At 28.3% G+C, this 25,520-nt stretch overlaps 1 protein-coding gene across 1 annotated transcript in view; it reads left to right on the top strand.

The window, feature by feature from the left end:
• The window catches only part of LOC129912070 (protein split ends), a 280,868-nt gene that overhangs the window by 234,440 nt on the left and 20,908 nt on the right, over positions 1 to 25,520 (top strand). Inside the window, exon 6 of the mRNA XM_055990175.1 lies at positions 16,922 to 17,115. Coding sequence (XP_055846150.1) covers positions 16,922 to 17,115 — 194 coding nt within the window. The remainder of the gene's footprint in view (positions 1 to 16,921; positions 17,116 to 25,520) is intronic.

Genomic DNA, 25,520 nt, shown 5'->3' with positions numbered 1-25,520 from the left:
ATTTTAACGATTTCAATAAAATACAAAAAGCATATACATTTAATGCTAAACAACCACTTAATTTGAGGGTTTGAACAAAACTAATGTCTTCGATTTGTAGATACACAAATATTCACATTTCTGCCTAGTTTGAATTCCTTTCTCAGTCAATTCTCAACCGATTTTCATAAAACCTCGTTAAATTTTGAAAAATTATCATATATACATGTTATAAAATTATATAGTTCATTATTTTCATAAGTTAATGACTTTCGCCTGTAGAGCGTGTGTTATCAGGGAATATTTTATATTCTATAACCAGCGGATAAGCAAGACGCTTCCAACAAAATCTTATTTGATAAATGATGACAATTAGTTTAGAAGTTATGAGGGAACAAACATACCCAAATTTTTGTAAACAAAAATAAAAGCTTTAAAAAACTATGCGTTTTGTCTTTCATTTTCAGAACTCAACTTTTTCGTATTCACTACAGTCTCAATGTCAAGTTCCATTATAATCTGAAAAGTTCAAGTTCCTATACGAAATAATAACCTTCATCACGAGTTAAAAAATATTTATGAAACGAATTTCATTACAAGTCACTGATTCCCTCCCAAAAATGATAGACGAAAAAAAATATCTGCTCATTTATTCTTTTAAAGCGCGTCCTTATGCCATTAGTATTCATGTTGCTAATTTATATTTACCAACTCTGCTCTGCTATATCCTCTCCTCCAACGTTTCGTTATTTCATTTAAAAGTTTCAAATTGAAGACACTCGTCAAGACTCTCAAGACCCTCGTCGTCGTTGCCCCGTGTTGGTGCTTAGTGCGGTATACGATGTTTTGCATTCACAGAGCAAAACACCAAGAGACTTATTCTCTAAGTATACACTTTTGGCACATCATTTTGTGAATCATGCTTCATCCCGAAATTATCACTCAAGCAAATAACTTCAAATATCCCCCCATAAACTGGTGAACAGTTGTGTTGTTCGAGAGAGAGTTTGCCTTGTCATCTCTAGGATATTGTTGTTGTTGTTCTTCTTATTTTTATTAAAAGCGTGGGTTGTTTTGCTTATATATATTTTGTCATGAAAAGGATGTATGCTCCTTTTAGCCATAACTTAAATACTCTATGAAAGCTCTGTCATAAAAATATCCATTCCCAATGGAATACTCTGGTTGAAGATGATGCAAACAGAAAAACCAAATTGGGCCAAAGAAAATGAAGAACTTCCTAGCTAGAAAGTAGAGTGCTTAGCTTTTTTACGACACGATGCGATGGCTGCTGATGATGATCTTGCTCAGGGTACTGACTCTGACTTCTTGCTCGTGTTTCTTCAAAAGCTGATGGCAATAAAGTGACGCTTAAGATTCGGGAGAGATATGATATCTGGAAGGGTTGCTGGCTGGTGGGTCTTGCGTGTGTGGGGTAGGTTTGGGTCTCGGGATAAAATTAATAAACATTATATGCTAATAAAATTGTAACGTCTTTGCATTTTAATTATGAGACAAACTCGTATTTAATGAAATAAAGAAGAGAAAGACGAAGACGAACTACGAGACAGAGACAAGAAAAAACCATCTTCGTCAACAGGACCAAAAAAAATACGAAAAAAGGCCAAAAAAAAATGTATTTTATCTATTATTTGTGAGATGTTAATTCATTTCTTTGGTATTTTTTCCGGGCGGGTTGAAATTTTGATGATGTTGATGTCGTCGTTGTCTCTGTCGGCGGTTATGGGGGGAGTAGAGGAAGATGCAATGACAGCTTAGTGGTGTATTTTGGTTTATATCACTTTTCCTCTCATAAAATGTTAATGTCGACACGAAAAGGACGCAAGGACGATGCCGACGACACGCTTTGTTTGGTATAATGTTTCATGTTATAATATTTTCTTGCTTCCAAGAAACCAAGCCATAAAAAAAGAAGACACATTGTTGAAATTATTGGATAAGATGGTTATAATGTTTATATGTTATATGTATATATCCTTTTGTCCTTCAAGTTGAATTATATACGATTACCTTAATGCGGAACAGACTTTCAAGGTTGTGCATACAAAAAAAAAACACATCGGAGAATAAGAAATAAGATTTTTTTTCTGAAATTTATTTTAGTCTGGGGAAAGGACGACGACGTACCTACATATGAATGATTTATAGTGCATCTAATTGGGGTTGGTAATGTGGGTGTACCATCATGTGTGGCAAGAAAACGATGCATAATAATTTGAATTATTTATCGAGTAGGTGTCACATCTAATTAGTGTGATTTGATGTCAATTTTTTTATTTTAGAGAAATTTAAAGTCAAATTGGTTATTTAAGTAATTGGTATAAAGATATTTGTTTTTATTAAAGTTGGTTTGCAGTCAACAGAAATAGAACTGGTAAGATATATGAAACTTCGCAAACGTGCGGATGCTTAAGATAGAATTTTAAACTAAATACTCACTTTTGAGTTTTCTTCAAGACGCTTGTTTATTTTGTTTAGTTTTTTCATCAAATTGGTGATCAAAATTGCCGAAATAATGCCATTTTCTGGAGCCTTTTTACAGCAACTGCAAGTTGTTCACTTAATCAAATTTAAAGAAAGAAATTGAACAGCAATCAAGGTCCCAAGTTGTGAAACGGATTTAAATATTAGGAGAGAAACTTCAAAACTTTAATGCATTCGCGCAAAGCTTTTATGAATTTATTTTAGGCAATATTTTACTTTTCATCTGTTATCTTACCCAGGTTTCACAAAATAGTATATTTTCAATCTGAAACTTCTTAAATCAGTCTTTACTTAGCCTTGAATTAGTACCTAAAGTGATTTATTTAATCTTTAGTCCTTCTTTTTATAGCATTCTTTCTTATTTGTTTTTATTCGGCTACTTGCGGATTTTATGTACTTAATATGAACTTAAATCCTTATTTAAAAATTATGTCAGAAGTACTTTAAGATCCTTCTCTTAGTACCACTGTGCTTCTTGTTTAATTTGAATTATATGAAATAACACAAGAATCTTTAGGTATCAATTCTTTCTCTACCTTAAAATAAGATATTGACCACTTTAATTCACATCCTCTTAAAACAACACAATTTCCGCTTAAAATAAGTGGAATCCGTTTAAATTCTGTTAAATTTAACATGAGCCTCATTTCATTTTAATATGAATTTTCATCTTAAAAAAAACGACAAAATAATAAAACATTTAAAATTATCCTTGGACTTGAGCTTTAGTTGCAATTTATCATACTTATTTCCAACAGTGAGATAGCATGATGCCTAATAACCAGGGTTCGGACTTTACTTCGATTGAAGTAGATTTACTTCGATTTTGGGAAAAAAATAAAATCTACTTCCCTACTTCTCTTTTTCAGGAACAACTTCTATTTCTTCATTGAAAAATATTTTTCAAACAATAAATTTAGAGAAATTAGAGAAAGGGATTTAACTTAACACTAAAATCTCAAAAGATAAATGGAGGTCAATTGTTATTCGAATTCAAGATATAAATAAAATGTATCAAAATAATTTTGACTGATTTTGAAGAATTACTGATCAAAAATTTGTTAGATTATGCTGAGCTAACCGTTTTACCCCACAGCACCGTTGCAACAACTTGATCAGAAAGGTTTTTTTTGGAAAATAACATAATAAAAATGTTAAGAAACACAATTTTGTTGAAAAATAATTTTTTTTAAATAAAGTTTTGTAAATAAAATGTTCTGAAAGTTTAATTTTGAAATTTACTTCCGAAATTTTGGATCTAATTAACATTTTGTTCAAAGTTGCTTCGAAATTTTGAAACTGAAGTCCGAGTGGCTAACAGTTTTTATTTTTTGATTAAAATGTTTCGAAATAAAAATAAGACGATTTTCCACTTAAAGTAAGTGGATTTTTTTAAATAAGAACATACAAGAAATTAAGAAGATTTTTCCGCTTAATTTTTTAAAACCATGCAAAAATCCGCTTAGCTTAATTCAGAATCCACAAGTACCTAACCTTTTCTAAACAAATGACTGAATTATTACTAACGGAAAGTTGATTTTTTTAGTTTTTGAAAACTAATAAATTCCGAATTTTTAACCTTGCCACATATTGTATCTTGTCCGTGCTGAAAAAAAAATTTTACTCAAAAGCAGTTTTTGGGAGATATTTCCCATTCAACTCATTTTACAATTAAAATTTAAACACAAAATTAAACTAAATACAAAATTAAAAATTCCCTACAAATTATGTCCAAACAATTTTTTTTTTTTTTTGTAAACTCAATAGTTTTGGAGAAAAGGCATCACAAAAAGTTGATAGTCTTTATAAAAATATAAGCAACCCCCAAAAATATTTTTACGCATCTATATATGGAATTCTTTGATTACTCTGAGATGCTTTTCTAAGAAATAAATGCAAATAAATAAATTCTGTGATGTTAGCTTAAGTTGCAAAATTGTTCGCAACTCAAATTTTTACCATTAAAGTAGGTAAATACCGACAAAGAGCCAATAAATCCTCATCTTCTTCTAGTATTTTAAAAAAACATACATTTAAAAGACCAATCTCTGCAACTCATTCCATTGAAGTATTCAAATATTCTTAAATTTAAAATAAACATTTTACCTACAAAAGAATTTGTAATTTCAAATAAATTCACTACATTTCTCCGTTTACTAATTAAAAACATTCAAAAATAATCCCACCTTCAGAAAAATACAATATTGAAATTTCCAATTCATTTTTCCCACATCTCTCACACAAGTTATTATTATAGAATTCAACCGTCAAACTTATTCTTTCAAAAATAATAATAATTATAATTGAGTATGCACTCTACATATCGTCTATCCCTCATTTATAATACTTTTTCATATCCTCTTCGCTGACCGTCCATAACTCAATCCGCACCAAATCAATCGAACAATATTGTTTTTAAGTGCAATTCACACACTTGAGCAAATTTCGTAAGTCGTGTGGAAGATAAACAAATTTATTTTTCTATCTTGTTTTTTTTTTTTTTGTTTCATCTATTTTTAAATAAAAAGTACTACCATTTTATCTCAACAACGAAAAAAAAAATGATATAAAAATCTGTGTTATTAGTATTTTTTTTTTTGTGTTTTTCTCATACATCCCTGAATATTTTGTATAACCTTGATTCACATACATAGTAGAAAATATGTGTTGAGGTGTATATTGCATCGAATAAAAGTTTTTAATATTATTTTTTTTTTTATTTTAATTTCATTTTTACCTGAGCGCAAAAACTCCTATGGAATTTTAAGTGAAATTAAAATAACCTAGTTTTGAAATAAATGTGAAACTATTTTTAAGCATATTCATGGGGCGAAAATAATTTCAATACGTAGGTATTCGGATTTATGATAGATACAGTAAGCAGGTGCAATATTCGATTATGATGACCAGAGTCGAGCACGCCTAAAGGGGCAGGTATATGCTATAGAGTATCGCTCCCATATGTGAATATACAATGTGTTTATAGATGGATTTTGTGTGATCATTCGATTGAAAATAGATGCAGGAGTTGTTTTTTTTTTTTTTTTGTTATTTTTATTTAAAAAACATGACACTTTTAAACACTTGAAACTAGGGTTACCAACGATGACTTGCTGTTGTTTATTTTACATTACTTGTATATTTACCACTTTGAAAAGAGTTCCCAAAAATGTTCATATTTTAATCAAATTTTATTTTATATAAACTAGAACTGCTTACATGGTTGTATTAAATTCTGATGGTAACCCTATACCTATTTTGAAAAAATAAAAAAAAAAAAAAAACAAACAAAATTTCAATCATCATTATGATTATTGTGTCGATGTCATCTGCATATACTACATTCTGAATTTAGACATTCACACGTTTTTTGTGTCATTTTATTATTTTATGCGAGTTGCGTGCAGCACTACCTTTTGAAACGGAAATAGGTATTTATTATTATACCTGATCGAAATTGTTTGAAATATAAATCAAGTTTTTTTTGTTAATGTAAAAATAAATTTAAATTCATCATCAAAATTCAGCATCAAAATATTTTATCTTGCTTTTCCTTTTTTTTTTTTCTTCTAAAACTGTTTAAGGTCATTGACTTTAAGTACTAAAAATGGAAGTTTATATTTATAAACATTAAAGAAAAATATTATTCATAAGTTTTTTTTTTGAAATCTTAAGACATTTTAACATCAATATCAGAAAATTTTTGTGTTTACCTAAGATGTCATTTTTTGTTTTATGGTATTTTCTTACAACTTTCGAAGACATATAGAGTGGAAATTTTAGCGATATTAATGTTTTATGTGGGCTAAGTGGGTTTCTTATTTTTATCTTTTAATCCAACGTGTGTTTACATTCTTCTTTTAGGCTCTTACAACACGAGTTTACAGCCAAAATTGACACTCAATACCAAAATCACATTTATAAAAATTAGAATGGATTCGTTTTAAAAATATGGTTTTTCAAATTTGTTGTCCTTTTTTCCAAGCGTACTTATTATTCGGACAGTGTTTTTAGTAAGTAATTTTTTTGAGCAGAGGAACCACTGACACCTAATTATTGAATAAATATATAAATAAATAAGAAACACTAAAGTAACCTAAATGCTGAATAAATAACCTTTCTAGGTCCTCAGAATTTTAAGTGCAATGGTCAAAACAAGTGCAATGGTTAAAAGTCGTTTTTCTTATAAGGAAAAACTCAAAATCTTTTAGATCCCTAAAGTTTTAAAATTTGAGAAGCGATCATTTCGAAGACTGTAAGTTTTTCTGTTGAAGCTTTTCCAAATAAATGGACTTTGAGACTGGTTTTGATGCTCCTAAAACGGATGCAACGAAACTATTAAGTGCAAAATCTGAGCGTATACTGTTTGTTGAATGATCTATTTATGCTCTCATAAGACATTGCAGAACCGATAAAGAAATTTGAAATTATTTCAGACAATTTTTTCAGGAGACAATTTTTTCTGTGAGACAAGTTAAGCTCATTTCAAAGTTTTGTTCAAAAAATTGAGAAATTTATCCTGCATAGACGCGAACGTTGATGATTTTTTAAATACATCATAAAAGCTTTGGTCTGTAGTAGGCCTTAACAAAGATGAAGAATGGACAGGACCAATGCTTTAAGTTGGTCTCCCCGATGAATAAAGCAGTCAGTTCTACCATGTTTAGACTTTTTGAGTTGTATCTTCTTACCGACTTCCAAAAAGGAGGAGGTATTCAATTCATCTGTATTTTTTTTTTTTTTTTTGTTTGTTTACTCATAACTTTGCACTAATTGAACCAATTTAGGTAATTATTGGAAAGCTGCAATGTGGTCCCACTTCAATTTCGTTCAGTTTTGGCCATAAGAACTATTAGAAAAACCATAAAACCCAGTTTTGATCCATGGAAGTCGGTTTTGTTTTTTTTTTGATAAAAATGATTATTTGGTAGAATTCCGACCTAAAACATCAAATGTTTAAAATTGCCTCTATGTTTTCAAATAGCAAGGCATTAAAACCCGATAATAAAATATTCAAAATGTTGAGGTAAATATTTTTCTTCACACTTTTTTCCTTTTCTTAAAAAAAGCAAATGCTTCTTCACCCATATAATTGTATGATTTTCTTTTTAAAAACTGCTGCCTTAAATAGATATTTTGGTCTGTGGTAAAGTCGTCATTTTTCTAGCAAATGTTCTCAGATTTGACGATCACCGCAAGAACAAAATTATTACATTTCTTGTCTGCCCAGCAATTTAATCTTTTTATAGATGAAAATCTTCTTCAAATAAGTACAATGTAGTAAAATATTAGACTCTTTCAAATCAAAAATTGTCTAGATCAAGACAACTGACAAGTGAACACATTCTTAATTTATTTCAAATGAAAATTAAAAAAGATTTTTTTTTCTTATCCCATCAAATGGCGGAAGAAATTTCTATCTCCAAGTCGTTTTTCATATGCATCGTATCGTCCACGGCCCGCCCACACCTTAAAACAATATTTTTTATTTTCAAAAATAACTTATAAAGACTAGTCACTCAGCCCCCTTCTCTGATTCTTCGAATTCATGATATACATTTTACCTTAAAAATCCAATTTATTCCCAAAATGCCAATGATCTGTGATGTCGAGAGAACCGAAAAAAAAATAAGCACCGCTGTCAATCTTTCAGATGGAAATAGCACTCATACGCCATAGTGTATGATTTTAGTGCGATGGAATCCTTTCAATCATACTCTTTCTTTCTTTCTTTTTTCTTCACGCTAGGTATTAAAAATGTTTGCCTATTTTGTAACAAATTAATCATTTTTATTTATTATTATTTTTTTTTTTTTTTCAAAAAGAAAAGAAAACCACAAAGAGAGAGAATACCAGAAAAATATAAAAAGAAATTTTAAACATTTCATTTGTGTGGTGTGGAACTTTGTGGAACATAACCTAAAAGAATTGATCGCATCGTATCTTTTGGTTAAGTTTTACACACACATTACGTATGTTTTCAAATATCATCTCTCTCTCTTTTCTGGTGTTCTTGTGCGTTAAGTTTTTTTAGAATTTAATTTTTTGTTTCTATAGTTCTTATTTTGAATGATGTTTAATCAAGAAGAGAATATACATTTTCTTTTCCGTATACATGAGCGAACTACCTAATAGTTTGATTTGTTCAAAAAAGTAAAGATAGTAATGTATAAAACTTTGAATTACCAAAATTGTTTGGGCAGTAAAAATCACAAATTTACCTACAGTAAATTACGGAATAATTCTATTAAAATTTCCGATTTTAATGCTTCAACAGAAACTTTACTCGTAGTTTTTATATCGAATATGAAAACTAAATAATTATTTTTTCTTTTTTTTTTTAAACGTAGGTATCTAGTAATCTTGTATCTCATTCCGACATGCAATATGTCCTTAAGTTCATAAATATATTTATTTTTTAAACCCATTTTTGATAGAATTTTCTTTATATTTTGTTTATATGTACATATATAGAAACAGGCAATAACTTTATAATTTCAAAAATAAGTGAGTGATGAAGCAAGATCAACTTGTTTCTTTTAAACAGAAACGGTCACTGTGGCGTATGTGTAACATTTTTTTGAAAAGTTTTAAAAATTATTTTTATTTTTTTCCAAATATGTAGGTACATATCATAGGCACAAAGTCAAAACCACGAATCTGCAAAATTGTATGTTTTGAGGAAAACGGCTTCAAGGTTTTAGTAACTCAGGCAATCTTATGGAAACTCGTGCAACAAAAATTGATGGTTTAGAATTCTTCTGGAGGATTGGCATCGATGCAGTGAATAGAGGGACCAATAAGTAAAATGACGCATTAAAGTGAAAATGTCCAAAAAAGCAGATTCGCGGTTTCGGAGTTGTACCTATCTATACAACGAGCAAGGATTTTGACATATTTTAGTAGTGCTAACTCTTCTACTTTACAGAAAAACCCCGTAAGAATGATTTTAAATGAAAGTGTCCAATAAAACTATATATGTCGCAATAATTTGTTTTTGAAACATAGCTTTTAAGACAGACAGATGGACAGACAGAAATGCTGTAACCGAATTATGGTAACCGTAACATAACTTACAAAAGATAAAATCAGGCAATTGCATTTTTTTACTCTTTTAATAAAAATTTTCTAGCGTAAGTTTTTGGAGACAACATGCAGAAAAATGTAACAAGATCTTCAGCATTGAGAGCAACTCACTCCTACGTGTTAAAACATTTTTTGGCATTTATCAACAGTTATTAATCAACAACAAACCCAAAATTTTAAACATATGTTTTTGAAAAGTTGGTTGTTTTGTTTAACGTTTTATTAGAATCCCTTTCGTTGGAAAGTAAATCACTAAGATCGTTTAAGTCGTTAAAGAGTAAGACGCAACAATTTTAACGACTTTTAGCATATTTCAATTTTTTTTTAATTCAAAACTACAGTATTTTTGGCACAACACACAAAACATTTGATTAAAAAAAATTAAGGTTGTTTTTATTTAATGACTTTCGTAAAAAAAATTATAAGAAAAAAGTAAAAGTGAAAGAATTGCATTTTCTGCCAAATTTAAATCTTAACATTTTGCTAGATCAATTAATTTATTTTCTAAATTACAGGTAAAAATGTTTATTTTTACCTGTTGAGTTTTAACCTCAGGACCTTTACAATACCATCTTGAAATTCTTTAAACTCTTTCCTCTTGCAAACCAACATGTGCTCACTTAATCTTAATGAGTCAAATTTTTTTTGTAGATATGTATGTACTTTTACTTTGTTTTGGTTTCTGAATCATGTTTTTAAAATTTCATTTAAATTTAACACAACTACAAAAAAAAAACTCTACCCACATCATTGATCATCATCTTGATTAATGTGCAATTATTATGCATCTATCCTTGAAAGTCACTCACTCATATCATCCAATTATAGCTACATTGAGGGGGCGTTTTCAAAACTAAAAAGATAAGGCGCCAATTGAACTGAATCCAACTCCGTCTGTTCAAGAAGAAAATTTGAAAAGAAAACTTAAATTAATGAGAAAAAAGAGAGCACGTGAAATTGAAATTTGGCCCATTTTGCCGGTTAGGTATTTTCTATGCCGTTACTCGTAATCGGGTAACAGCAGTGGCAGTAGCTCAAGGAGCAGGAGTGAATTATTATTTTTTTTTTTATAAATTTTAGTTTTTCTGTTTTAAAAACACAATAATTGATCAAAACGTGGTTTCGGCTAATTTTGTGGAAAAGGTGTGTTTTCTTTCAAAATCATTTTACAAATTTACTGTGTAAAAGTGTTTATGAATTTATTTATACTTCGCTTGGAATTTTTTTTATTTTTGTACTCTAATTGTATGGGTTTTCTATTTCACAAGTGAAGTTATAATTGTATCGTGACGAAATTCAGGATACGCGTTACGTTGTTGAGGTTATTCTGTGACATAGCATTTTTGTGCGTTTAAACTTCAAAATGTAAAGAGAAAAACACGCATTGGTTTACGGCCTGGCTAAAATTACAATATTTTTTGTCAGAGTGAGCATTATTAAATTTAACAAAAAATGTTTTTTTACTTTTCTTTAAAAAAAAAAAGAAACTCTGAAGTTGTAAACATCTTCCACTCTTCTCAAAAACAAATTCGAGAAGATCCAAGAACTTTCCGTTATATCAGTTGTTGAATCATATTAAAAATAACCAAGACTATTTTTAGATTTTCCAAAAGAAAAACATTCATGATAAAAATGTGTGCTCTAGCCGAGCATATAATTTTTATTTTTTCAATTTTTTTTTTATAAAAGAAGTTTTTTAATTAGTTCTGCCACGTGATAATTTTGTTTGGGTTTCAATTTATCATATAAAAATAGATTTTTTGGTTGTAAAATGTTTACAAGAATTATGAAATGGTACAAGTTTGTTTATTATTTAATCTCTTTTTAATGGGGCTCAGTAAATGAGATGAGAAAAATATGGTTATTTGAAACTGTGTACATAGATTCATCCCCATTATTAGATTTTTTTATGTTCAAAAAAACAACTAATTATTCGATTAAGACTACCCAATAACACTTGACAAAAGTATCTGCTATAAGTTTATGGTAAAAACTATTTTGAGAATTGAATTAACATTTTACTTATTGAAAGTTTTAATAGTTTTCATGGCGGTGCGGTGTGGTGTTGTAGATTTCTTAAATTTTTAGAGACAGACATTTAAGCTGCACCAGAGTCAGGATTCACTTCATTATCTCTATACTGTACAGAACATGGTTTTCGATCTTCGTTTTTCTTTTAAAAAGTATTATGTTTCAGATGTAATACTTAAAAAAGACCAACTCATTGACATTGTGTTCCTAGTTCTAGTATTTGCTTATTTTATACATTCGAAATAAGATATTATAGAAGACGACTAAAACTGACGGAAAAAGTTTTGAACTTAAATTCATGCCTGTTTGCATTTTCTTTTTATAACAAAGGAATAACATTTCTTTGTTTTTTGTTCAGATTCTGATTAAAAAATTAGAATCAAATTGAATCCAATGAAGTACAATATATTTTTAGGACCATATAGGTAGGTATTTGTATACTTTTCACTCATACACTGAAAAGTGTAATTCCAAAATTCCTCTGTAACCATAAATCAATTTTAAAAAATTATGATTGCTTATCAGTATACCATCACTATTAGCTCCTTTAATATTCATGGAATTAAGTTAGAATTGAAAAACACGAACAATCTTAAATCTCAATAACAGTTCTTTAAACTTTCCCAAATAGCTCAGTTTTATTGCACTTACCACACATAACAGGTAAAGTCAATTTTCGCTCCTTTTCAGGAAAAGTATTTCAAGTTTTAACTTTTTTCAAATGCTTCTAAATAATTAAAATTAACATAAGAAAAAATATACATAAATGTGCAAAGCGATCTAGTAGTAGAGTAACTAAAGCAAATTATTAGGGAACCCGGCCGAACAGCTCTGATTTTGACGATTTTTTTTTTTCAAACGTAGGTAATTAAAAATACTTTAAAGTCTATAGATTAAAAATTGCCGGTGTTGCCGTATTGTTTTTTAAAATTAAAATTAATTTTTTTTTAACAAAACCATTTTTTTTGCTTAAATTTTATAAAACAAATGATAGCAAAAGATTCTCTAGGTAATTTAAGGAAAATATATAAAAGGCAGTAAGGGACAATTTTCCATCGTTTAAGCGATAAATGCAATTTTCTAACATTCTGACCTCAAACACAAAAAAAATATTTTGAAAACAACGGCAACACCTACAATATTTTTTTAAATACATTTTTAAAAAGCCAGAAGCTCATTCTTATCTCTTAAATTTAAATCCACTAAATTTAATCAAGACTTTTTGAAAAAATGGTCCTCAAACTCAGAATTAAAAAAAAAAATGTTATTAGAAAAATTTAAAATGACTTTTTTCCAAACTTTTTCTAATAAAATATGAATTTATTTATAAAAAATTCTTGGCCATAAATATTATCAGTTGAATTTCGAAGCAAAAAAGGTAAAATATATCACACTTTTGAAAAAAAAAAATGAAAAATTACTTCAATTTCAATGGTTTTTTTTTATATTAAAACTGAATTTTTGCATTGAAATAATTAATTTTCTCAAAGACTGTGGAAAATAGGAACTTTAAATTTTTGATATTTAACTTTCAACAGTAAGGGTTATTAATTGAATAAAAAATAATTTTATGTTTAGATGTTGAACTTAAAAAAAAAAATAAGTTACATTTTTATCAAAACTTTTATTAAAAAAAGTTCTTCGAAAATGAAATACTTTTTAATTTTTTTCATAAACTGTAATACATATTGACATTTCCTTTTATAATTTGAAATCATGATAAATGTGGCCAAACAAATTTGAAAATAAATGCATTTTATATTACGACCAAGTTTAAAAAACGACATGTTAAAATGTTTTCAATAATTTTTTTTTTTTTCAAAAATCTGAGTTTAATTACCATTCTTTCAAAAGCCGTTCATTCAATTAACTTAATTTTAATTTAAGATATATGACTAAGCTTCTAGCTTTTAAAAAATGTATATTTGAATATTGTTGGTGCTGCCGTTGTGTTCAAATATTTTTTTTTGTGTTTGAAGTCAATTAATAAGAAAATTGCATCTATCGCTTGAACTATGGAAGATTTTCCCTCACTCCCATATATTTTTTTTCCTTGAATTTCCTAGACAATCTTTTGACATCAATTAATTTATGGAATTTAAGAAAAATTTTTGAAAAAAATTTGTTTTTGTTCACAAAAATCTTCAATTAAATTTAAAAAATCCAAACGGCAACACCGGCAATTTTTAATCTATAGACTTTAAAGTATTTTTAATTACCGACCTTTGAAAAAAAAAATCATCAAAATCTAAGCTGTTCGGCCGGGTTCCCTAATATTGCCAATTTTTGAGCTTTAGTTACTCCACTATAGAACATGTTTTTTCTATTTTTTCGACATTTTTTTTCTGACAATTAGTTTTATTTAAACTCATTTTAAGCAAAAAAAAACACACTTAAGGTGTCAAGGTTTACATATTAATTAATTATCGAAAAACCTCTGCAATTTGTGTCAAATGAGTTATGTTTTTATGTTGAGGCATAATAACATAAGTCGAGTTATTTAAACTTCCCATTGAATGGAAGAACAAGACAAATTATTTGAGTAAAAAGCGTTTGTTGACTTCTGCTTAAATTCTAACGACGACGCGATTTGAAATTATAACATTAGTGATTCTTTATTTTAGAGGCTTTTATTCTAAAACCTAAATTTTTGTAACGGCTTACATAAACAAAAACAAATTTACTTAGTTTGAAGTATAGGGAATAAAATTCCATCTTTAACTCAATTTGAGCATAAGTCGAAATGTTTTACCATTATTTTACCTATGTTCATTGTGGAACTAATTTTCTTGCCATATTCCCCACGTTTTCAAAGTCCTGTCACATTGGCAAACAACTTATTTATTTATTTATTACTTTAAGACTTTACTCCAAAGAAAAAAAAAATTACAAAATTAAGGGTCAAATTTGATTTTTTCTTAAAATCAATCTATAAGTCATCAAAACAATGCACTTTAATTGGTAAAAACTCCAAAAATTTCACTTTTTGACAGTATTCCGCTAACTTTGAACGCCCCAGTGTAGTTGAATATAAGCTCAATTTATTTATTTTAACTAACTGAAAACTGATTTTGAAGATAAAACCCGTGTGTCAAAAATCTCGTACTTCTGGCTTTTGGCATGTTTAGTGTTTTTTAAGCCAACAGGACATATTCATCAGGCAAGAGTGAAAATTGGATCTCTAGAAGACACTGCAAAACACTTATTGTAGTTAGAAGGCTCGCGTTATTCTATAACAACAGTTTTTCCTTAGAATCCTTCAAGAATGTATCACCATTTTCAACAAGCACTTTTTTCCATGCCTTAATGGTATGGTCAACCTAATTTTGGCAATCTAAATTGGTGGCCAAAGTTTTTCAATAAACAAAGGTTCTATTAAGATTCATAATAATTCATCGTAATTTCTTACATTCGAAATTTCTTTAATTAACATTATTGGGAATTTTTGTTGATGCATCATAAAATATACTTTCTTTGTTCTTCTTAGGTTGATGTGTTAAATGATTTACTATAATTTATTGTTTAAATTAACAAAATACCATAAATTACAAAACTTTCATCAAACCACATTATGTGGCAATAAAACAACCAAACTATGTACTCGTATAAAACCCACGCAAAATATTATTTACAATAAAATTTCAATAAATCATATAGAAACAATAATTTTATTCCTTTTTGCCTTTCTGCTGGCTCCTAAAAAAATCCTGGGTCAAGAATATAATACAAATATAATTTCACAATCACAAAGTGGTTTGTGTTTCTCTTAAATTTTAATTAAAACGATTATTTTGATTCATTATTCAAATGAATATAAACATTAATTAAAAGACAAAACAAAGCTGCATATTTTTTTTTCTTGTTGGTTCCTTTAATTCTTTTTGTACCTTTTTCTTTTTTTTTTTTGTTGTTTTTTTTTTTAAACTTTGAAATTTATTGCTCTGCAGTAGAGAAAAACTAATTTCTGCTGCTATGCAGAGCTCGTTCAACTCAAACCAAAAACCATACCAACAAAATGATGCAAAAATAAAAACCTAAAAATAAAACAAACGCATCTTTCAAATTGTGTTAAAGGTACCATAGGGAGGCATTTTGGGGCCAAGTTATATATTCAGGAAAAAAATTGATGTCGAATTTTAATTAATAATATAGTTATAAGGTCTGACCTTAAAAATTAAAGGACTTGGTAGAAGGTAATCTGTTCCTGGTTGGTTCAAGTGCAGGATAGTAACAAAAAAAAGTGAGAAACCATTAATTTACTCATATTGGTTCCGACAACTTCAACAGGAAAGGTTATATGGAATGCAAAGCTTCGCTGCATACTGCCATCTCTGGTATAGTGAACTTTACACTTGTGCAGGCTGCTACAATTATGGATATTTATATCCTAAGTCTACAGACTAGTTCATTTGTTCGAGTTTTGTAAAAGGAGGACCCACATCTTGCTTTATATAATGCAGTTTGTTCTGCTTAGAAGATCAAAAAAGCCCTCAGAAAAAAATACCCACTCCCAAGCCACACCGGTGAAGATAGTTATGTCGAAATCTCTCTGCATAACGTCAAACTTACATTTCTTTCTATTTCATAAAGGCTCAGATTTGGGGTTAAGTAGTTTGTGGGAGTGGCTATCATTTTTGAATGAAGAAAGGTTCTATTGGTTGCTGTTTCATTAAAATTTGGTTCTCCGAAATTGTGTTTGACTGAGTCTCAAGGTGCTGCAAGAAACAAAGAGTTTTTAGTTTTTAAGTTTAGGATCAAAAAGATTTCCCCAAACTACTAGAAGACAATCATAAAGCTTATCCGTTAACGTAAAAAGAATAAATTATCAGGTTTCCCAGACCCAATCTACACCTAGTGGCTCAGTTACAATTTTTTCTCAAAACAGCTTCTGTAATTTTACTAAACTACTGGTGCTGCAACTTTAATAGTAAGCGACTGCGATTACCAATACTCCTATTCTAAAACGGTCTCTACAGGCCGTAACAAGATTTGATTTGAAAAAAAAAACTTAGGCCATCTCCGTTGTAATTCTAGAAATAGTCAAAGCTAACCTACTATCAATTTAGACTTTTTTTCCTCTGAATTGAAAAACCATCATATTCTAAAAAAAAATCATATGCAAGTTCATGCAACCAAGTATAGCATTTTACAAATTATTTTTTTTTGCAACGATGTATCTTTCAAAAGTCTACGTGTACGTCCGTCGTCATGTATACCTATCGTTGGATTTTTTTTTTAGTATTTACGTGTCAAATTAATTGGGAAAAATGCATATTAATATATTTATTTTTTTTTATCATTTTTTTTTGTACTCTTCTAGGTTATAAACGTGTTGCCTGGCCACCCGTAGCGGAAGGTAGAACAGTAAGAGAATTCACTCCGCAACCTGTGACACAACCACCATATCCGCATCAGCAACACCAGCAACAACAACAACAACAAGCACATCAACCACCACTTCAACAGTCAAACTATCAAAGGCCTGGAGCATCCCCAGTTCCGGCAGCTAACCAGGTAAATACAATTATTATTTTTTTTTTCTTTTTCTGTTCCTTTTTTTTAATTTTTCAGTATATACATATTTTTTTTAATTTGTTATCTGTATCATATATCCAACTTTTGCTTTTAAATGTTTTCAGTGTTACCTTTATTTTTTTTTTCTGAATTCCAAAACAAAAAAATAAATATGAGGATCAAAAAACCTTATGCAGTAGCATATACTAACAGGGGGATAGGTATAGATTAAGAAGGCTAAGTACTCCCGTTGGGGCTTTTAATTTTTGGTACAACGTAAATATGTTTTCTTTTTTTTTTAACTTTTATTTGTGCACATTGTTGGGTTGGTGTACCAGCTTAAAAAAAGTATCATAATTTAAAAGCCTGAGTGTATATATATTTTTTTAACTGCACTATAATTTGACATGTCTAAAAAATATATAAAATTTATTTTGAAGCACAGATAGGTAGATTATTGTACAGGATGTTTGAGAAGAGAAGTTACTGAAAACAATACATTTTTTGAGCATAAAAAAAATCTTTATTACAAAAATTGAGAACTTAAGTTTAGAATAGTAGTTGATTGAATAAATACAATCCTTATTCTCTTACTCACATATGTAAACAAAATTGTACTTGAAGAAAATTGTAACTTTAAAACAAAAATAAATTCGAAAAATCTATAAATTTGTACCTAGTTGATATTTAAAAATTGAGAAGTTAGTTTATCATCCTTGTTGGACATACTGTATTCAAAAAGATACATTGGAATTTTGTTGTTGCTACATTCTCAAAAGTTGTACTATACTTAACTAAACAAAAAAAAAAAAAAAACAACATAATTTGATATACTTTTTCAAAAGCATACCTTTCCACTTTTACGCGCAACAACAAATCACACACATCACCGGATAAAATTACACAAAATATACAAAAAAAAAAAAAAGAAATTATTTTACACATGAATATTTTTCCAGTTAAGGATACACACAATGCTTATCCTTTTAAAGTTTTTTTTCCTTAATTTTTTGTTTTCACTCAACTACCAATTTAATAAAACAAAAAAAAAAAAACATTCATAAAAAAGAAAACGACAGACTATCTGTTTTTAGTAATAAAAATGAAAATAAAAACAAAAAACTTTAATTGTCTTCACCTCTGATTCTTGTTTCACACAAAAATTCAAAGGAATAGATAAGTGTTGCCATGAACCAATCTGCACATTATTGTCAAGGATTTAAGGAATATTAAATTCAAGTTAATACAAAAGTAATTACAATTCAACAATTATGTAGGTACTCCAGAAAAATGTCCCGTAAGGAAGGGTTATTTTCTTTTTTTTATTTGGGAACTAGCCCCCACGGAGGTAGACTTGTACAAAATTGCAGTTTTTTTTTTATTTAATTCTTAGAATATTAGGTTTTTGGTAAAATATTTTCAACTCGTTTTGTAACGAATGAATTAAAAATAAGACTCATTACTGAATTATGTACATAATAAAATAAAAAAAAATTAAAACAAAATGATTAAAGTGATTTCAACCCAAAATATTGGATTTCAACTGATTTATGTATGTAAATTAAATATTTTTAGCACTTCAAATATCATTGCGAAACAACATTTTCCAAATAATTTTTGTATTCAAATTTTATGTTAACTTAGCAAGAGTTGTTTTGACATTTTCTTTTAAAAAATGGATAAGTAGATTTTTCCAATAATTTCGGTAGAAAAATTTAAATAAAGTCGACTACTTTTAAGTCGAATAATCACGGGATACGAAAATTGGTTCGAATTAGAGGGAAATTCGAGTTGAAGAAATAAATATTATTATCTTTTCTTTTCTGAATTTTTCATTAAAATGGTCAAAAAATTCGATTTAGACTGAAATATGACTTAACTAGACGAAGTTTAACTTAGAGGGAGTCGACTGTTAACCCTCTGTAGGCACACCACTTTTTTGTGATGTGATAGGCACACGGGTGCGAATTTGGCTTCTACTTTTTCATGTCGCTAGAACTTTTTTATGTCTCATATTTTATGGAGAGTACGATATATGAAATTTATGTAGAATTTTCCGAGGAATTCGAATATTGTATTTATAATTCCAAAAAAATAAATTTTCTCCATTATAAAGAGACTTTTTGGCACCCTGGCCAAAATACTATTTAGTGCCTAAAAAGTTATCCCTTTGGACAGTGAATTTTGAAAAAAAAAAAATATGGACATTTTTATCAATACATTTTCATATACACTCCTGCTCAAAATTAACGCACACTTTTTTTTTCTTTAGTCATACCCCTACATCTTATTTAAAATGGCTTTTAAATTATTTGTTGTATTTTTTTGTGTTTGGTGATTATTAAGCAAGTCAGAAAAATGCTAAACTGCAACAGTATTATCAACCAAAAAAAAGATGAACCAAATTTAGCAATTTAAGGTCTGAAAACTGATATTAAAATAATTTTTGTTTTTTAAGAAAAAAAATTTTAAAAAATGGAAGCACGTGACAGTTCTTTCCAATAATTTTATTCAATACTTGGCATTGTCTCCTCTAGCGCTTATGACAACTTGGAGTTCACTCCAATTTTCTGTGGATCAAGAATGCTTGGAGGTGGATTTCGGCCTCAAATGCACTTTTTTCAACATTTCCTAGACATGTTCTATTGAATTCAAATCCGAATATCTGTGTGGTCAATTAAAGGGTGGCATATTTTAATCTTGAAGATATTTTCAAACCACTCTAGCATGCATTATCGTGCATCAGACTGAACTGTGGACCAAATCTAGGGGTGATTGGAACCGCATGGTGTTCGAGGATATCAGTCAAGTATTTTTGGGTATTTAAAGTAGGTCTAGGAGAGCTCACTAACTCCGTAGGTGTTGTAAAGCAGAGTTTACTTCATGAAAATTTATGACTCATCTCTAAAAGGTTAGCGGGTTGACAGATAGACTTCAGCATATCTCTCCAAATCTTCCCCACAAACATTTTACTCCATACCTTCAATTTAAGATCACTCCTGTCTTATTTGAGAAAATAACCACGATACTGTGAGACAAAGTAATAGTAGGAATTTTCTGTAAAATAAATATGATGTGCGTTAAATTTGAGCAGGAGTGTATTTTAGTTGACATAGAATAGTAATACTTGAATCTATTATAAAATAACATTTGCACGGATATGTTTGGAATGATATTTGTATTTCTAACAGAAAGTGATCAAAACCAAACAACTGCGTTACTTTACTGCAAATTTCAGCTTTATTTGTAAAATCATATAATTAAGCTCTCTGATGTTCCTATTTGAAACTATAGGAACAACGTAAGTCTTTTATGAAGTTAAATCACTGAAAAATTAATTTCACTTAAATATTCTTAGGTCCATTTTCTTCACTCGGAGTTGAACATAACTTGAGAATTTTTAGTTCAACTCCGAGTGAAGAAAATGGACCTTAATAGTTTATTACCAAAAAACAGCTTTAAAACTTTAAATACCACTGCGTTACCAAGATAAACCACAATGTTACCGAGGTTTGTAAACAATTTGATCCAAATTTTGGTTTGAAACTTATAAAAGTAAATAATGTTAATTTTATAACTCAGAATAATTTTTCTGCTTTCAAAAAAAGTGACATTTTTTAGGCACTAAATAGTATTTTGGCCCACCCACTTTATTTTAAATTGATATTTTTTTTATTTTTGTCGTGCCAAATTCGCACCCGTGTGCAGAAAGATGGTTAAAATATTCTGTATTATGATTTTCATGCATAATTTTTTTTTAATGTTTGGAACTTCTACTTATAATGGAAATGGAAATAAACAAGAAACACTAGAATAACCTTTTCTGGATCACTTCAAAAGTTTGGCAATGAAAACAATATACTTTTCTTAAAAATCAATTTCGACTCTTTTTGTTACTTTTATTGTGTTTGTCTATATTTTGAAAAGCATTTGAACATTTTACATAAGGACCTTTTTTTGGATAATATTAATTTCATCGATGTGAATTCTTTCAAAAAAAAACTCTTAAAATTCACTATTATACTAGTTTATTTGTATGTTCTGAGAATTTATAAAAATATTAACCAGATGAAGGAAAAAGAACTATAGTTTATCTTTAAAAATGATGGAAAAGAAAATCGAATGCGGTCAAAATTCGGATGAAATATGGACTTTCTAAATACACCATTTTTTTTGGTCTTTTTTTAACAATTTTCTTAAACACATTCGATTATAATATTTAAAGTACTTCTTTTACAGAAATTTAAACCATAAAAATAATAAAATATTAAAATTTATTTTATTTGCTTATTAAATTAAGACCCGATTTTTCAATCTTCCAATAAACAATGCGTTAACTGTTTGACGAATAAAAATATTAGACTCATAAACAATCAGATAACAACATTGGATTTTTCAATCAACCAGTTAGCTATTCTACAGAATAACAAAAAAAAAAAAATGTCAAATTTAAAAATATTCAAAATTAAACGTCATTTTAATTAACGTTTGTTTTTGTTTTCTTGTTTTCCGCTGTATTTTTTTATCAAAATTTCTTTCAAAACTGCATTTTCAATTGACACAATATTTTAGTTGAGATTATTCCTTAAAATAATTTTTATTCGTCTCTGAAAGAAGCAGATAGTTTTAAATGTTTTATTCCTAGGAATAAGCTATATCTGTTGAAAATTGATTTTTTCTCTATCTGGAGAATAAATACTAACTGACTGTTTAACTGATAACTATTGAAAAATTGGCCCTAAGAAAAAAAATAAACAACTCCATAGATTATTTTCAAATAATAGGTACTAAGAAATCTGCATTATGGCAATACTGACAACTAGAACTCCTACACCGTTATTACTCTGTTTGTTTCACATTGTGCATTCTTCCTTTCCTAGTATTCGTGTTTTTCTTTTTTATTATTTTGTTATTCTCTGCACGTATTTTTCCGTATAAATACAAAACTTGATGATGTTATTATTTTCATTGCAATCATTATTTTTAATTTTTTCAAATTTGTTCATAGATATTCGAGTTATTTTTACTTTTTTTTATATAAAATTTATTTGTCTAGAAAAAAAAATTGTTGGAATTCTTTTTTTCTTTTATTTTTGTTGGGTTCATTGATCCACAGAGAGAGATTTTTGAATTGCTTTCAATTTTTATTTCGTTCAAGGATAGCCCATTATCTAGCAGGATTCAATGCAATATAATAAAATCAGAATTTTGTGTTTTTCCGTGCGTCAATTTAATGAACATTTTAATTTAAAGATAAGCAATATATATATTTTTTTTTATTTTCGACTAAAAAACATCATGAAAAATAAATTGAAAATAATATGTATATTGTTTAAAAATGTTTAGAACTAACTCTGTCAACACGAATAAAAATTCAGGATGAGAACAATCGTTTCACAGATAATTCCCACTTCTGAGCCTTTGTATGTTTAGTTGGATTTTTATTTCACTTTTTGGTATTTTATTTTAAACAAATCGTATGTTGAGTTTTTTTGAACCAATGCTTGCTTCACAAAATTCAAATTACATTTTCTATCATTTAAATCAGAAAAAATATGAGTCTTCTTTTCGTTGTCTTCATTGCAAGGATTTATTGAGAACCATTTGTCATAAGATTTTATAGACGACGTGAATATATACATTGGCCATCATTTCTATTCGCAGCATTCCAGCTAAATTAATTGCTCTCTTATTTTTTTGTCTTGTTTCTTTCTTTTTTTTTTAATTTTTCATTTTTACAAAGAGAGGAAGAAAAAGACTACGAGGCTTCATAAATAGTGAATTTTGAATGGAAGAATAAACATAGCGTGAAGTCATTTTAATTTATAATTGGCGCCATGGGAGAGAGTATTGCTTCTTCTATTTTGTTCGAATTTTTTTTGTTTAATTTTTTCATAAAAAGAATATAAAAGAAAAACGTACAGAGTAGATGAAAATGTTATTTATTGTCATTTGAGAATGTTTTTTAGCAATAAAATTTTGTTCAAAAGACACATTTTTTAATTACATAAACTTTTTTGTTTTCATTTTTATTTAATGTATTGGTCCCAGGAAATTAAATTAATTTTGTCGCATAGGTTATGTGTTTGGAGTAAATAAATTTGCTTTTTTTTATAATTTTTTGTTTTAAATTTTAAGACAATTTATGCGGATAGTTTTTAAAGAAAATCGCTTCGTTTTAAGTTATTATTTATGAAACACTTTTAAAGAACAAAGAGACAATCTGATAGTTTTTTTCTGTCGTTTTTTTACCAGACGTTGATCAGACTGATTTTGATAGCTTGAGAAATAAAATTGAGCATTTCGTGGCCAAAACTTTTTCTGAAAATCCCTCTGTGTTTATCAAACCGAAATTTATTCAACACTTTTATTAGATTTGTTTATCCGGAAACATAATTAAATGACCTCGAATCGCTTAACGAGAAAAAAACCTTGAGCTAAAATAGCGTTCCCGGAATGACATTCTGTGTCAAAGGTAGACTTAAATTAAAATGAACAATATTATGCCAAATTTGTATGTCCATTGATTTATTTTAACAGTTACTAAACTAGTAGAAAGTTAATTTAATTTTTTGTATATTTAATTGAAAAAAACTACATCAAAATCAAATTTTCTAATTAAAACAGTTTTTAATAAAAATAAATTTATTAAACAGAAATACAAAAGAAAATAATTACAAACTGACCCTAGGGGGATATTGTTTAATTTTTTTAGTTTTTAAATAAATTTATAAATTGAATTTGCATTTGAACTTTAAAAAAATATACTCTTTACAGTCAATTACAATAATATATCCACAAGCTATAGTCAGGACTAACAGAAACAAAAGCAAATATAAATAAATGGTTTCTGATGTAATAATAAAAAAATATATAATAAAAATAATAAAAAAAAAAACAACATTATTCCAACCGTGGTTCTATCCAATTTCCACAAAATTTTACCCTTGCATTCACCCACGTGACATCACACGCATATGAGTCACATGAACACCAAACGTCACACATACAAACACGTATACTAACCTTCTTTAAAGAGAACCTTTGCTGTACTTTTAAATTAACTTAACGAGATTGGTTAACGTTATTACCGGAAATTGTCCAACTATATCAACTGCAAGCAATGTTCTGCAAGTGTATTTCGTTTTTGTTTTTTTCTTTTTGTATTTTTTTAATTTAAATTGCATATATTTATGGAACATTCATTCATTCGTGGTATTGTGGAATTGCCATTATATTATTTTTACTCGCCGTCACCCGGTGTATAGCTATTTTTTTTTTTTTTTTTTTTTTTTTTTATTTAAGTCAATAAAATACTTCTGACTGATGTTGAAAAGGATAGCACAGGGAAGGTCCTTCCTGGAGTCTCAATTCAAACATACAAACATATATAATTCCAAGTCAAAATGTGGGATGCAGGTCGTGGAAAGTCGTCGTCGTTGGATCAAAATTAAAATATCAAAAATGCAACAATTATAATGTGCAATGCGAATAATTTTTCATTTTTCCAATAAAATTGCAGCTTTTTCATGCATAAATCCCACGGTGCTGGTGCGGTGTCCACGTATGAATGAAGTCGTCAACTTGGGACACGGAGAATAAATTTACCAAAGACCACGTGATGTTATCTATACCTATACACACACATGTTTGTATGTTGGTTAAGGGTTTTGTATTTTTAAATTATACGTGTGCAAATGTTTTTTTTTGTTTAACAATTTATTGTTCTGCCAGTTCCTTTGGATTAAATATACAAAAAACAATTTAAATTCACAATAAGGTTCCAACGGTTAGGTGTAGGCTCACAAAAAAAAGTTCGGAAATGGGATTTGTCTTGACTGCCCTTGAAATGGGTGTCCTAAAAAACCTCTATTGAACAAGGCCTTTTTTCAAATGAATCCTTATAGCCATGAAAAAATTGAAGTTACATCTTTAGATGCATTATTTTAAAAGAAATCTAGTCTTTATACATTGTATGACATTTTTTGTATTATTCAATCCATTTTTACAAAAAATCAATTTTTTGTTGAAATACAATATTTCAATTTTTTTAGAAAATTTCAGGAAAAATTATTAATCTATTTTGAAAAACTTGATTTTTCGAAAAGAAATTATCTTTTTTAATATAAAATTGATATTTTTGAGTTTTTTCTTTCATAAATTTTAGCTGAAATCGGTTAATTCGTTTAAGAGAAAATCAGAAATCAAGAAAATGGTTGTATAGCAGTTAACGGTTTAATTTTTTTTTTTATTATTTTGAAAGTAGGGCGTATGTGCGAATTTTGAGAAAAACAACCTTTTGATTTCTACGAGTTTCCTTCAAAGAATTTATTTTCCTGAAGCGTTTTATTTTAAAGTCGCTGCAAATTTTGACTTCAAACACATATTTTGATTTTCAAAAATAT

The sequence above is a fragment of the Episyrphus balteatus genome, chromosome 2 (assembly GCF_945859705.1).
Source record: "Episyrphus balteatus chromosome 2, idEpiBalt1.1, whole genome shotgun sequence".
In the NCBI taxonomy this organism is placed as follows: Eukaryota; Metazoa; Arthropoda; class Insecta; order Diptera; family Syrphidae; genus Episyrphus; species Episyrphus balteatus.
This window is presented reverse-complemented; position numbering and strand designations above follow the sequence as displayed.